The 14,830-nt window shown below is 29.6% G+C and overlaps 1 protein-coding gene across 1 annotated transcript; it reads left to right on the top strand.

Annotated features, from left to right (window-relative positions):
- The first annotated feature begins 12,612 nt into the window (after positions 1-12,612).
- LOC111033973 (KRAB-A domain-containing protein 2-like) lies at positions 12,613-13,953 on the top strand. Its single transcript, XM_022314959.1, has 3 exons — positions 12,613-13,373; positions 13,481-13,636; positions 13,703-13,953. Exons 1-3 carry the CDS (start codon positions 12,728-12,730, stop codon positions 13,951-13,953), a joined length of 1,053 nt encoding a protein of 350 aa, XP_022170651.1. The 5' UTR covers positions 12,613-12,727.
- Positions 13,954-14,830: the final 877 nt, after the last annotated feature.

Below are 14,830 nucleotides of genomic sequence, written 5' to 3'. Positions count from 1 at the left end.
TTTCAAATACAATATTTTCTTTCAAAATTGCATTCAACCTGGTATATTGTGTTTTTAATCTTAAAAAAAGCGAGTAGGTGGATGTCGCTTTGCTGTACATTATAGGTGTCTAGAAGATTTCTATACATTGTAATGGATTTTATTAAATTTGAATTAAATGATATAATATACGAAAAACGATTCTCAGTAAAGACGGTATTTCAGTCTAGAATATTTTATATTGTTATTAGTAAAAAATCGACAAAAATTCATCGTTTGTGTAATTTTGTAATCGAATTTGTTGAATCTATATTTTCAACGGTTAATATTTTTTTATTTTGGAAAATCTGTAACTTGAAAGTAGCAAGTGAAAAACGTTTTAGTGTCGTACAACATCTAAAAACTGACAAACACATTAGAAGTTCAGCACGTTTAGAAAACAAAGAAACAAATAATGTGCAACAATTGGTTAGAAATCAAAACACAAAACTATCTGAATTCAATTTAGATTTATGTAAAGCCTGGCTATCTGGAAAATAATACACCACTATATAAACTACAAAACACTCATTTTAAGAGTTACTTTTTTTTAGAGTTTTTTTAATTTTACTTTTTGTTACCGGCGCAGCACCATATATGGCCCACATTACATGTTTGGCTCATCGTCTTCACAGGGTTGCAGAATGCAGAGGAGGTTCGTAACATGCTTCCAAAAGTAGACCAACTAATTTCAAATGTTAAAAAAACTTTTTTTAAAAGCACCACATCTAGTCCAAATTTTTAAAAACGTAGCTCCTGAAGTAATGCTACCACCAGAATCTATAATTACTCGTTGAGGGACGTGGTTAGATACAACAGACCATTATTGTAAACATATACAAAGCATTCGAAATGTTTTTGTGAAGTTGGATGACGATTAAGCTGCTATATTAAAAGTAAAAAATATTTTGGATGACTAACTATTAGACTCAAACTTGGTTTGTATTACAGTAAACTTTGGAATTATGTATAGCTAAATCGATTACACAGCTTGAAACACGTGGATTAAAACTAGTCGATGCAATTAACATTGTAAACAAAATTATAAACGATATGAACATAATTGATACACAATCGAAGAGTATAAAATCAGTAGTGGAAAAAACTTATAAAGTATTAGAAAAAAACAAAGGTTTCAATATGCTTCGTATACTTTCAAATATTTTAAATGGCACTGAGGAAAACATCGATGAATAAGGAGATTTGAATGCTAGTGAAATGGTTTACTTCAAATTCGCACCGATCACGTCAGTGGACGTCGAACGGAGTTTTTCGCAATATAAGAATCTACTGACAGATAAAATTCGTTCTCTGCTATTTGAAAATACCAAAGAAATGTTAATAATTCAGTGCAAATCTAATTTAGGTGAGATAAATATTTGTGAATAATTCAAAAATTATTTTAAAATACCTTTTTTGTTTTATTAGGTACAGAATAATAATTAAGAAGAATTTGATCCAAAATTCAAAACAAAATTCCAAATTAATTTAATAAAATAAACATAGTTAAAACTTATAGTGAATATTAATAAAATTAATTTTTTTAAGTGCATATTTAACCGCATATTTTAATTTTTTTGATGCATAAGTGCATATTATTAAATGCATCCTTGATGATTTTTTAGCGCATGAAAGTCCTTGCTCAAGTTATTACTAACTATCAATATTTAATACGGTAGCCGGTAAGTTGAATTAATATTATTACATTTTTATTCTTATATTATTCTTACATTATCAGTGATACTGTAAAAATATTAAATACACTATTATGTAAAATGATGCTGTTTTGGAACCGAATTACAGAAAAATAACAAAAACGTTCTTCATTGTGGTGATATGTAATTTTTTCAAATTTAAACTTGAAATGTCTGTAAAAAATAAGTATATTTATATATTTTTTGTATTTTTTTAGTTACTGAAAAAACTGCTTAAGGGGAACCTTGTCTTAAATTTTTAACCCTTAGCTATAAAAATTGAAAATTGTATTAATTTTTTACAACAAAATCATTTTTCAATATTTTTCAATTTGATAAATGTTGTCAAAATTTGAAATTGAAATGCACATAAAAAAAATGATGAGTATCTATTTTTAATATTTTTCAATTGCTATTGTGACAATATATATATATATATATATATATATAATAACAATTTCAATATTATATCATGTATTAAACTTTTTTGCTTTTTGACTCAACCAATATAATTTTGTTGACATTGCAGTATATGACTTGATGAAATAAACATATGGTGTAAATTTGAAGTGTCTATAGTCATTCGTTTTTGAATTACAACAAAATAAGAAAATCGCTACAGAGGAATCGAGTGAATACAAAATGGTGTAAAAATGTCAAGGGTTACCTCGCCATTCACAATTTGGTAGTTAAGTTTGCATTTGGTGAATACGGTTGGATACATATGGATTGAACGTGTCGTGGGGCACTGAAAACCTCTATAAAACAACTGAAGAATCCGTCCACGCGAATGTGTCCTCAATATTGTGAGATGCATGCGTGTAACAACAAGTGCACGTGACTCATCCACCGCATAAGCAACACGGCAACATTTAGCTACAGTCTCGGTACGGACAACGGTTTAAGTAGAGCTAATTTTATTTTCAACCCGACCCAAATGGCTGCGAAGCACGGGAGGCATAATGGATTCGCAGAAATACGAGAGGTACGACAAATCAATATTCATTAAATGTGGATTTATATACGTGTTGTCATGATGATCAAAGTGCGTAGAGTAAATATTTATACTTAATTAACTTATAACATAGTACCTAATATGTAACGCATCAATAATTATAATATGTTTATTAACAGCAATCGTATCTGACACGATGAAAATTATTTTCATATTATTAATGTCAATTAAAGTGGCATATTTATTTGAACCTCTTGGGTTAAATTCGACTTATAATAGCAACACAGGACTTGTATTTAATGGTCAAAAATATAATCCTGAAGAATATCCATACGTAGTATCTATTAAAATACATTCACTTAATACTGTGGTGTTCAAAAGCATATGCACAGGTACTTTAATAAAACCATTGTACGTATTGACTTCGGCATTATGTATTTGGGGACAACAACCATCGCAGTTCGAAGTGAGTATACGCAAGCAGCATTTTCATTATAATTAACGAACTATAGTCCAGAAGTATTCAAACTGTCCATCACAGCTCCTATTAGCGTAGTGACAGTTGGCAAAGGGAGCTGCATCAAAGAACCAGAAACCGAAATTTAAGTAGATGATAGCCAATATAGGCATAGCTATAAACTGATAGTGAATATAAATTTTATCATTTTAGCGATTATGGAAACGATAACGAAACACCCGTGAAAATTTCAATTACCTAGTTTCATTTCTAGTACTATAAAAGTTTCTTTTTCTTGACTACGTGGTAGCCGTAAAATATTGTGAACACGCCTTAGCCCTTAGGGCCACGGAATGAAAAAAATTGAATACCTCTGAACTATACATTACATCATCAATAAATACAAAATTAAATACATGGTTACTAATATTAAGATGTCTATGATTAGGTATATGTTGGACCTTTTTTAGACAATACAGATTTTCGACTGGTATCCAAAATAGACATCCACGAGCGTTTTAACCAGATTACGAATACTTTGACGGCAGACATAAGTTTGCTTAAAGTAAGGTCTTAGAGTGCTATTTTTTTGTTAAACAATGAATATTGGCTGTTTGCCTGTTTATCCGTATTTAGCCGTCCATAAAGAAATTACACTCTTGCAAGCAATAGCATAACCAGAGTTAACCTCCAACTACTCCATATTGTAGTCATGTTTACTGTACGACAGTGGTCATCAAACTATGGGTCACAACCCAATTTTGGGTAGCGTAAAGATTTAAGATTGAGTCGCGATAACTGTCTTAGTCTACTGTTTAAAATTTAAAAAATCCAAATTTATATATTTATAAACCTCTATGTATAAAAGAAAGTTACTTTAGCAATCATAAACGCAGAGCCGAACCTATTTCAGTTATCGAATTGAAATTTTGAAGATGGATTTAAAATATAATGTCAAGTTACACTAAGAATGGATTTTTCAAAATTTTGATTTTAAAGGGTTGAAATCTGCAAAAATAAATTGTTTACTTAGAGTTTTATGGAAAACACCGAATACCTCAATTATACGAATGGGGTTAACAAAAAAAAAATAATACTCTGCTTATCGATATGCGATAAACTTGTTTAAATATACAAATTATAATAATAACTATTGAATCATTTTTTAACAACAATATAGAATCATCAGAATCATTTGTAAATATTATTATTATTATAATTATAATTATTTTTTGAAAAGATTTTTTGAAATTTGACCTCGAAGGGGATAAAACGGGTTTTTTTATATAGCTATATATAATACAATGGCAACGCCGTGACGGGACAGCTAGTATTATATTATGGGTATAAATGTTAGGCATGACTCAAAAAAATTATTTCATATGATATCGGATAAAATAATTTTAGAGTAAACAATACAATTCAATTTTATATTTGTAGAATTTAAGAATGGTACTTAAAGCTGGGTAAAATAACGCGAGTTATCACTAAGCCTTAATCGATAAAAAATTCGGTTATTTATCTATAAATTGGATATATTATTTTCATAAATTACTGCTTTGTCGTCGTGTTCAGAGTGAATATCGATGTATTATAAATTATAAATGTTAGTTGCGTTCAGTCTAGTGATCTAGCCGTATTAAAGAAGTGTGGTCTAAGTTCTTTTTCCTAACATATAATTATTTTGGATAAATTTGTTATTCGGAAAAGTGGCGGTAGAGTGGGTGATGAAAAGGCTTACATATCTCATTAATTTTCGTTTGTATTATTACGGGGACTTTTTTTCTGTATCATAACATTTATATTTTTTTTGTTATTACATAAAATGACATAATAAAAATTATATAGAAAAATTTTAATTTTAATTTATTCTGTTATAAAAGCATTTCTATAACGGTATACCAAGACATTAAGCAATTTTAACTTTTTTTGGGTTAACAAAGCTGGCATTGATCGCATTAACTGTGTAGTAAATAAAATCTGTCAAAAATCGAGTTTGAAGACCACTGATGTACGGGATGTAACTGCAAATGACCTGACGAAGTAAAAATTAAAAATGGATACTAGTTTAAAGAATGAAAAAAATTATGAATATTATATGGACGATAATTAATTAAAAATTAACTTATGTTACCAAAAATTATATTTTGAAAACAGTTATTACGTTAGCAAACAGAAGAATTAAAAAAAAAAATTGTTACAAACTAATCAACTGAAATAATAAATAAACCTTCTTGGATAAATAATTATTTCACTCCTGAGTTCATTTTCAAATAGTAGCATAATTATAGGTGAAGGAGATATGTGGGCTGGACTCCCCCCCCCCACAGGTATTTCTTTTTGGAATTGATTGCCGTATCAATCTAATTTTTTTAACCATATTTAAGTACTTATTTCACTATACATATTACAATTTACAGGTATTAAGTAATATAGTTTATTTTATAGGAATAATTTATGAAAATCTGAATCCCCTATTCTAGCCGTATAAAGTACATAACTAAAATAATGTTACTGCGTAATAAACACTTATCACTATTGCACAGATATATTGAAATGCGGCATATACCATTAATGCAGCTAGCTTTCAAGCGATTATTGTAAATTTTTTTGTAAACCTATGTACTTCACCGAGAACATCACATGAACGATGATCCAATCAGAATTTGTCGGTCATATTGCTCTGCCACACTCTGTACCTAACTACCAAGGGTGGACCGAGATCCATTCTACGCACTATTATTGAAAAAAAATCGGTCCTATATCCTATTAAAACCTACAATTTTAGACTTTGGTACTTCACCAATCACAATGATAAATTAATAAACGGGTGATAAATGTATTTAAAATTAAAATTTGTTTGAGGCAATATTAATTGTTTATTATTTATATTGTATTTAAAATCGTTAATCATAGATGATATCTAGAGTACAATGCCTTAAAAAATGCATTTTAACTGCAACAATGTCCTCAAAAATGACCAAAAAATTGTTTTAACATTTCTTGAATATGAACAAAAACATGAACTTAACGATTTAAACTCGATTATCATGTAACACCGGCTAACCAATTAGTTGTTAGTGATTAGTTTATAAAAATCATAACTAGTACAATCAACGTATGATGAATAGTTGAAGCGTAAATTTTGAAATTCCCAATTAAATTAAATCCAAAATATAAATATCTGTACATAAATCATGTATAAACGTGCAATAAGAATCAATAAAAATTACTTGAAAATTATAACGATTATTGCTGAATAAACACTAATAAAAATGCAAAAAAAAGTTAAATAGTTTTAAATTCTTTGATGTACTAGTATGAAAGGGATTTTGTACTCGAAAAGCATTGGCGGGAAGTTTCCAAAAAATAATGCATTTTGCATTTAAGTACGGACCCTATATGGTTATAACTGAAAAGCATTTAAGGTTGAGTTGAGTGGAGTGGATTATGTTGGTTTACTGCAAAGGTGTACTAAATAGATTAATAGAAGAGGTCCTACAAAAATTGTCAACAGTAATAATATTATACCATGTGGATTATTTTGTACCAGCCCGGGGTACATTAGATGACTCCGGCCCACTGTGCAATTGCACAGTGGCACAGTGACCCAGTCTAACTACAGTACCTATATGGGTACTACATATAATATAGAGTATCGTGTGTAACCTAAATTCTTATAATATAATCAATATATTATGTATATGCCAAATACCACTCGCTCACTCACTCATTTATCGTTACATTTCAAAAACTACAAAACATATGGACTTGAAAATGGAATAGTAGTTCCTCCTAATGATCTATATATGCAATAAGAAAGGATTTTATAATATTCGCATTTTGAAGAGGTAATTGTAGAAATTACTATTATTATTTTCTTTTTTACGAATGGTTACCATTTGTTACTCAAGCAGATCAGATACAAGCATACATCAAATTGTCATGCTTATGACCTAGGATAAAGAATTATATAATATATATATATATCATAAAACCAAAAGTATGTGTGCAGCATATATTCGTTCAAACGTGTCAATAACATTGGTTCATTGATATGCACATCTCTGTTTATGAATTCTGGTTACTCATATGCTATTTGAATGTCTCATTTGCAGTAATATATATTACTTCTAAAAAGTTACTGCTATATAAATCTATAGCGTTTTATCCTTGCTACATAAATATTTTGATTCTTCATTAAGTAAATTGAATGTTATTATGTTTATAATTTATAACATACTATTAAAGGTGATGGGCACTATTAATTAACTATTCTACTGCATAATATACCAAAATATTTACTTCATGTACATACTCGTATTTTTGCATTTGAATATATTATGATACAGTATTAGTATTATTATTTTATTCAGCTTAAACGCCCATTCAAAAATGTTAAGAAATATATACAAATTGGTGGAAACAAAAAAGAATTTGCAGACCTCAACCCCATACAATGTGTTTGTATTGGATTCGGTGCTGTTGATACAAAAAAAAAAGTAAACCCAGAAGGAGCTATGATGACCACTAAGGTCAGACATGGTAAAGCAGCTTGTAGAAATCCTAATAAGTAATAAACACAAATAATTCAGTTATTATTTATAGATCTTATAACTGATGATTACAATATCTGATTATTTTTTAGCAATTTTGTAAGGAGAACGTGGGCAGAATATTTATGTGCGACTACCCCAATGACGTCGATGGTATGTCTAGGAGACATCGGAGGTCCATTGATTTGCCACGGAAAGCTCTATGGAATATTCAGTTATTATTATAATTACTCAGATCCGAACATAAAAGGAGCTAATAGCATGATGAGATGTGGAGGTCCTAATATGCAGACTGTGCACGTGTTCTTACAATTTTATTCAAAATGGATAAATAAAAAAATAAATAAAAAGAAAAAGAATTCCGGGAATATGCTTAAAGTACACCTTACATTGCATACAATCATAGCACTATTAATGTATGGAGTGTTGACTAGTATTTTAAAATAACAAAATGTAAGACATATTTTTATCAAATAAAATCGTGTTTTTATGACGTATTTGTAACAGTCTGGTCCAGTAATTTCTAGGTCATAATTATTAATTTGAAACAAAATAGGCACTAATTTTTTTATTCTGTTACCTAAAAGTGAAAAGTAAAAATTAGCTCCATAGTTAAAAACAATATATTATACAATATATATATTCTTACTTTATTCAGTGTTCTTACTTGTCGTGCCTTATCAATTAGTAGGTAACTATTATGAAATTGTACATTTTGATTCACCTATTGAAATTATTTATTTTAAATCATTGTACGTAATATCATGTTAAAACTAAAAATGTCTTTGCTGTGGCACACCCCTTGGCCTGTAGCTAATTGTACGACTTTTATTCATTCTGGGGCTTTGTTTAATGTTTAAGTTAAATAATTTATAATAGAATAAATACTATCTACGAATGATAACCCACGAGGATGCGGTATGAACAAATTTAAATAACCAGTTAAATATAACAACTGTTAATAGTGATATAAGTCTTAACTGCCAACTAATGTTCAAGCAATCGTAATAGTGATAATATTAATTTTGATTACAAGGAATTTATTTGCACCTTTTCTTATAAGAAACTAAAGGCAAAATTTCCTATTATTAAAAATTTAATTTCAAATTATGTTTCTAACTCTATTATAATTTATAGTTAAAGATACATATAAAAATTGAAAATGTAATGAAAAACAAATTTTTATTTTTAAAATAATAATCTTTTAGTTGAAACATAAAAAAAATGTTCTTGTGAAACAAAATTAAGTACCAAAGTACAATTATAAAATATCCAATGTACATTTTTATGAATTTATATTTTGCATAACATTTTTTTCTATTTTTTTATGGGTCTCCAAATATTAAGGACTATTTAAGGGAAAGTGGCTCATTTTCTTCATCGCAAACCAAATCCTGCTCACTTCTATGACCTCAACATGTTTTTTATTTACATCCCTGGTGATTCACAAATTTTCAAACTGCATTTGCAATAACGTATAATTGTATACAATTTGTCCGGAGTTAATTGGACCACTGGAAGAGAGGCCCCCTTGTACTCAGCTTCCACCAACTTGATTTTTATTTCTCGAGATTCATGATGATTTCCGTTTACTAACTTCGAAACACCCATATTAAGGGGAATAATAGAGGTTATTAACACTCAAAAGTATGTTAAATTGTTTTATTTGGGGGTTTGAAGTTAGGCTAACGTTTAAATTTTGATTACAACTTATATGTAATATTTTGAATTTAAAACTCTATGTAGACATAGATAAAATTTAAAAAGCCGGAAGTGGATGTCATTCTGCTGTACATAGGTGTCTAAGAAGTCACTGTAATGTATGGTATTAAATTTTAGTTCAATTATACCATATCATTGTATACGAAAAACGATCCTGAGCGAAGACGGAATGTCAGTCTAGGATATTTTTTATTGTTATTACTTATTATTAATATGGTAGCCGGTAAGTGGAATTAATATTATTTTTAAATTATCAGTGATGCTGGAAAAATATTAAATTAAATTATTAAATTGTTCTGTTTTGAAACCGAATTATAACGAAACTAGCCGATCCCGCGTACTTCGTTGCCAGTTAAAAATAACATCTTTATGTAACAGACTTGATGATGATAACAATGCAGTATATTATCAGGTAGGCAATCCACCTGCAGTGGATTGCACACCCCGCTAGGTGCATACTTTATTACTATCTATATGATTATATGAATAATATGTTTTATTTTAACTTTATTTTGATTGTTAACGCTCCGATGGGTGCAATTATTCAGCATCCTTGGTAGGCAATGTGCGATGATTCTATTTGATGCATGCTTAAACCTGTTCTCCTCTAATATATTATTAATCAACTAATCATTTTCAATTGCGTGGAAAAGAAAAAGATCAAAATAAAAGGTAAGTCAATATGAATACTAAATATTCAATATACAGTTTCTTTCATGTAATAATAGTTATAAAATAATATATTACATTTTATTCTATAAACTATATAAGTTCTATAAAATCTACATATTATTTTGAATTTAAACAATAAAAAAAGTACAAAATATAGGTACCTTACTTATACTAATACTTATGTAGTGTGTAGTTTATGTAATAGGTACTGGAAATAATATCATTACAAAAACATTGGTAAAAAAAATACCTAATAGTAAACAAGCTCAAGTTATAATATCTAATATCTAATATATTTGAAATGTTTAGATAATAATGAAATCAATGTCATTTTGTATGATAAAAATCATATCGATGAAAATCAAACGGTAAATTATGATCCTGAAAAGACTTGGATTTTTTGTGCTAACCGTTTAGAATCAATATATAATGATTTAAAAAAATTCACAAACATTTTAAATGATATCAAAATTTCAAAATTTCCAAACCCAGTTACATTTTTAATCAATAGTATTCAATATATAACTAGTATTAATAACGAAATGACTAATTATATATAATAATAAACTTATCAAAAGAAAATCTAAAAGTATTTGTTGCAACTCTCATGTATACCTAATATTTGGCGGGTTCCATTAAAAATTGAAGAAACAACAGTTGAAAATTTAACTAAGCACTAAGACATTTTACCTTTTTCCTCCAAAGGGCCGAGGTGGTGAACTTATGGATTTTGATGCAGTAGCTGCCGAGTGGGAAATATTATGCCATCAATGTAAAAATACTGAGACACTTATGCAAATTATGGAAAAATCAACCAAGTTACAGAAACTTTTACCTTAGGTAAACTGGTTATGTCGCCTTACATTTACAGCTCCAGTAACTACAGCATCCAGTGAACGAACTTTTAGCAAATTTAAGTCGATCAAACATAATTTGCACTCTACAATAAGTTAAAATCGTTTAAACTCATTAATAATTTTAAATTGTGAAATAGTTAAATTTGTATTATTTGGTTGACTCCTAAATAATATACTTTAATGTTTGTAAATTAACCACTTCCCTTCTTCAATACGGTCATACAGTCGGCAAATTTTTGGATGCACCCCTCTAAGTATTTATCTTAAAACCACCCCTGGTTTTACTTGATATTGTATATCTTTAATTTGTACCATTGCGAGTTCCGCGACTTAAGTTTGAATGTATAATTGCTGGTATTTTTAAAAACAAAAATATTCCATCAAAACTCCTAATATTATTGCAATTTGCAATGCTTTGTTTTTTCATGTCATAATATGTATGTGTTAAGGTGTATGACCGCAGTAGGCGAATGTTGACAGTCACCGGTGTAGGTTGACATATACTAAAAACTGTAGTGAATGTTGACGAAATTGTCTTAATGCGTTCATACACCGGTGATTGTTGACATTTACAGTCAGTGTTTGGTAAATGTTGACCACACTTGAAGCACAATGTATGTAAAAGGTATTTTTGTATTATTTTGTAAAATTATTAAGATGTTATCGCCCAGCCACAATATGCATTGGAGACGTTTGGACGTTAGTAATGTTATCGCATGAGACAATCCTATTGTCAATCGTTTACTAGATAATATTTTAGTGGTCGGGGTGATATGCCACACCGACAGCACGGAAGCTTCCCAAATCAAAAGGTTTAAGGTATCGTTAAGGATTAATAAGAATGAACACACAAAGATAAATATTGTGATGATATTTATTCTTAATATTTAAGTAGAGAGGTTTACATGACACGAGGTTCCGCATAGACGGGTGATAAAACGGTGTACGGATTTTAACCGCGCGCGTAGGTCGTTTATGGCAAAGTTGTCGAGGCGACGGGCGACGTAAAAGTGTTAGGCTCGAAGCCGGCGGTGCTTCGAGCGGGTAGGCAACGGCTTCGGCCGATAATCGCGGGTTATTAATAAGTTTGTACAATGTAAGAAGGGCAAGAGTAGGGACATAATATAATTCACATAAAACACAAGAGTACAATCACATAAAACGAGGAACATCGGTTGCGGTAACAAAATAATTAATAGTAATAATTGATAATAATAATTGATGATAATAATTAATAACGATAATTGATGACAATAAAAATATGTGTAAGTGTGGGACAAGGGCACCACAATAAAATAGATAATATAAATATACCCTCGTCAGTATCGACGCGTATTCTAAACCGAGCGCAACAGTTTAGTGTAATACAACGGCCTTAGTGTAATATTTTATTAATGTTATATTCGAATTAAAACTAATAATGGATAAAAGTATAAAAGATATTTTTTATAAAAAGTTTAGTGCACTTCTATTTAAAAAAGGGAAGATAATTTTTTTTATTTAAGCACTGAAAAATGTAATAAATATATAAGTGAAGTTATAAATGCTAAAGCAAAAAAAATAAACAACGAAGTGATTACAGACGATTAAATCGATTTGACGTTATGGATATTATAGATAATCATAAACTAATCGTCCCGTTAAAAGCAGGGGAAACTAAAATTATTTACTATGTAAAGAACGAAGAACTATACGACATTATGTACGAAGCTCATATAAAAATTGGTCATGGCGGGCGAACCAGAATGATGAACGAATTGCAAAACAAATTCAAAAATATAACATATTAAGTTGTTATGTTATTTTTAAGTTTATGTGTTCAATGCCAAACCAAACAAAAAGTTCCGAAAAAAGGTATTGTAATCAAACCTATTATAAGTCGTGAACTTAATTTCCGGTGTCAAGTAGACTTGGTAGATATGCAAACTTGCAAAGATGGTGAATTTAAATTTATATTAAATTATCAGGATCACCTTCCCAAATGTATTCAATTAAGACCTCTAGAATCTAAAACTGCAGAAGAAGTTGCACGTGACTTATTAAATATATTTCTTATTTTCGGTGCACCAAATATTTTACATTCCGACAATGGACGAGAGTTCGTAAATAAAGTTATATCAGAGCTGTGTTCAATGTGGGATGGTGTGAAAATTGTGCATGGTAAACCATGCCGCAGCCAAACACAAGGATCCATCGAAAGGGCAAACCAAGATTTCCAAAATATACTGAGAGCTATGATGGAAGATAATGACACTACAAAATGGTCAGAAGCATTACCATTTGTCCAATTTGCGAAAAATACGACGTATCATCAAGGTATTAAGCAAACGCCATACGAAGCTATGTTTGGCACTAAAGCACAAAGAGGTCTTTCAACATCTTCTCTTCCACTAGAAAAAATAGCAACAGAAGAGGAGTTAGAACAAATACTTCAGTCTATAAGTAAGTATAAATTATAAAATGTAATTAAACATATTAATATGCAGTGACACTTTGTATGCATAAAGTGTGATCGATATATAGTAACTAAATAAGAATTTTTTTGACAGCCCCTCAAATTGACCTAGAAAATAAAGGAAGTGATGACAATGAAGTAGAGGAAGAGTCTAACGGTAAAAGCTACTATAATCTTGACAGTCAAGCAAATAATGATGAAGATAATCTCAGCGAAAAAAGTGATGACAAAAATCAAAACGAATTATTAAGTAAGTAATTTAAAATAATAATACCTATTACAAAAATAATTCAAACAAATATTTTGTATTTAAAAGACATAAATGAAAGGAAGGAGAATACAATTAAGAATAGAGCTTTGGCACTAAATGGACTTCAAACACGAGCAAGTGTAATGCTGCGATCGTCGAACCAAAAATTTCCGCCTGCTCGAGTAGGTGATACTGTTCGAGTGCGTGTTCCAGATATCGATCGAGGACGTATGGATTACCAAAATATCTTGGCTGTTGTAATGGACGTTGATAATGACTTAGTAATAGTTTACTGTGTTGTAATAAATAAAACTTAATAAAGCTTATACTACCTAAACTTAAATATTAAAAAATTAATTTGTTTATATTTATTTATGAATTTATTAGCTATCTATTTGATTATGTATTACAGTAAAACCTCGTTAAGACGCTCTCGAAGGGGAAATCGTAAAACCGAGGAATATGCGGGATAGTGTTATAGGTGATATCCCGCTTATTACGCTCTTGAAGCGTAATAGGCGATATCCCGCATATTACGCTCTTAAAGCGTATAAAGAGTAATACGTATAATATAAAATAAATAAGAAAAATGTTCATAGTATGACTTGTTAAGTATTACACAGTAACATAAGTTGTATTTAAAATTAATAAAAAAAAACATCAAATATACATACAATAAAATTACCTAATACATATTAGGAACATATTTTTTAATTATTATTGTTTTGGATTAAAAAAAGTGGTAATGGTTGGTTGTTTCAATACATTATTTTTATAATTATTCAATAAGAAATTGTCCACCCTACCTAGATATAGAAGCATGTTTTCGGAGCCATCAGTTGCAGTAAGTGCCTGTCTCAATATAGATATCGATTGTACAGTACTAGCCATTGACGGAAGTGGTGGAATGTATTCTTCCTCATCATCATTTGGCTCATCTGGTTCATCGTTTACTGTAGCCTGATTGATAATTTCTTCAAGTTCTAGGGCCTCGTTCGTTATCAATTGGTCATCAATGGATGTGTAGCCAGGATAAACCTCCTCAAAGTCCCGAAATTCGTCTGAGTCCAAACGTGAGGGTCTTCTTGTGAGACGTTACCAAAGTAGGCTTTGTTGAAATAGTTTTTAATAACTTCTGGTTTTATCTCATCCCACGCGATTGAAACATAATGAATAGCATTTAAAACATTTATT

The sequence above is a fragment of the Myzus persicae genome, unplaced genomic scaffold (assembly GCF_001856785.1).
Source record: "Myzus persicae strain clone G006 unplaced genomic scaffold, MPER_G0061.0, whole genome shotgun sequence".
Classification (NCBI taxonomy): Eukaryota; Metazoa; Arthropoda; class Insecta; order Hemiptera; family Aphididae; genus Myzus; species Myzus persicae.
The sequence above is the reverse complement of the archived record's forward strand: the minus strand, read 5'-3'. Positions and strand labels throughout refer to the sequence as shown.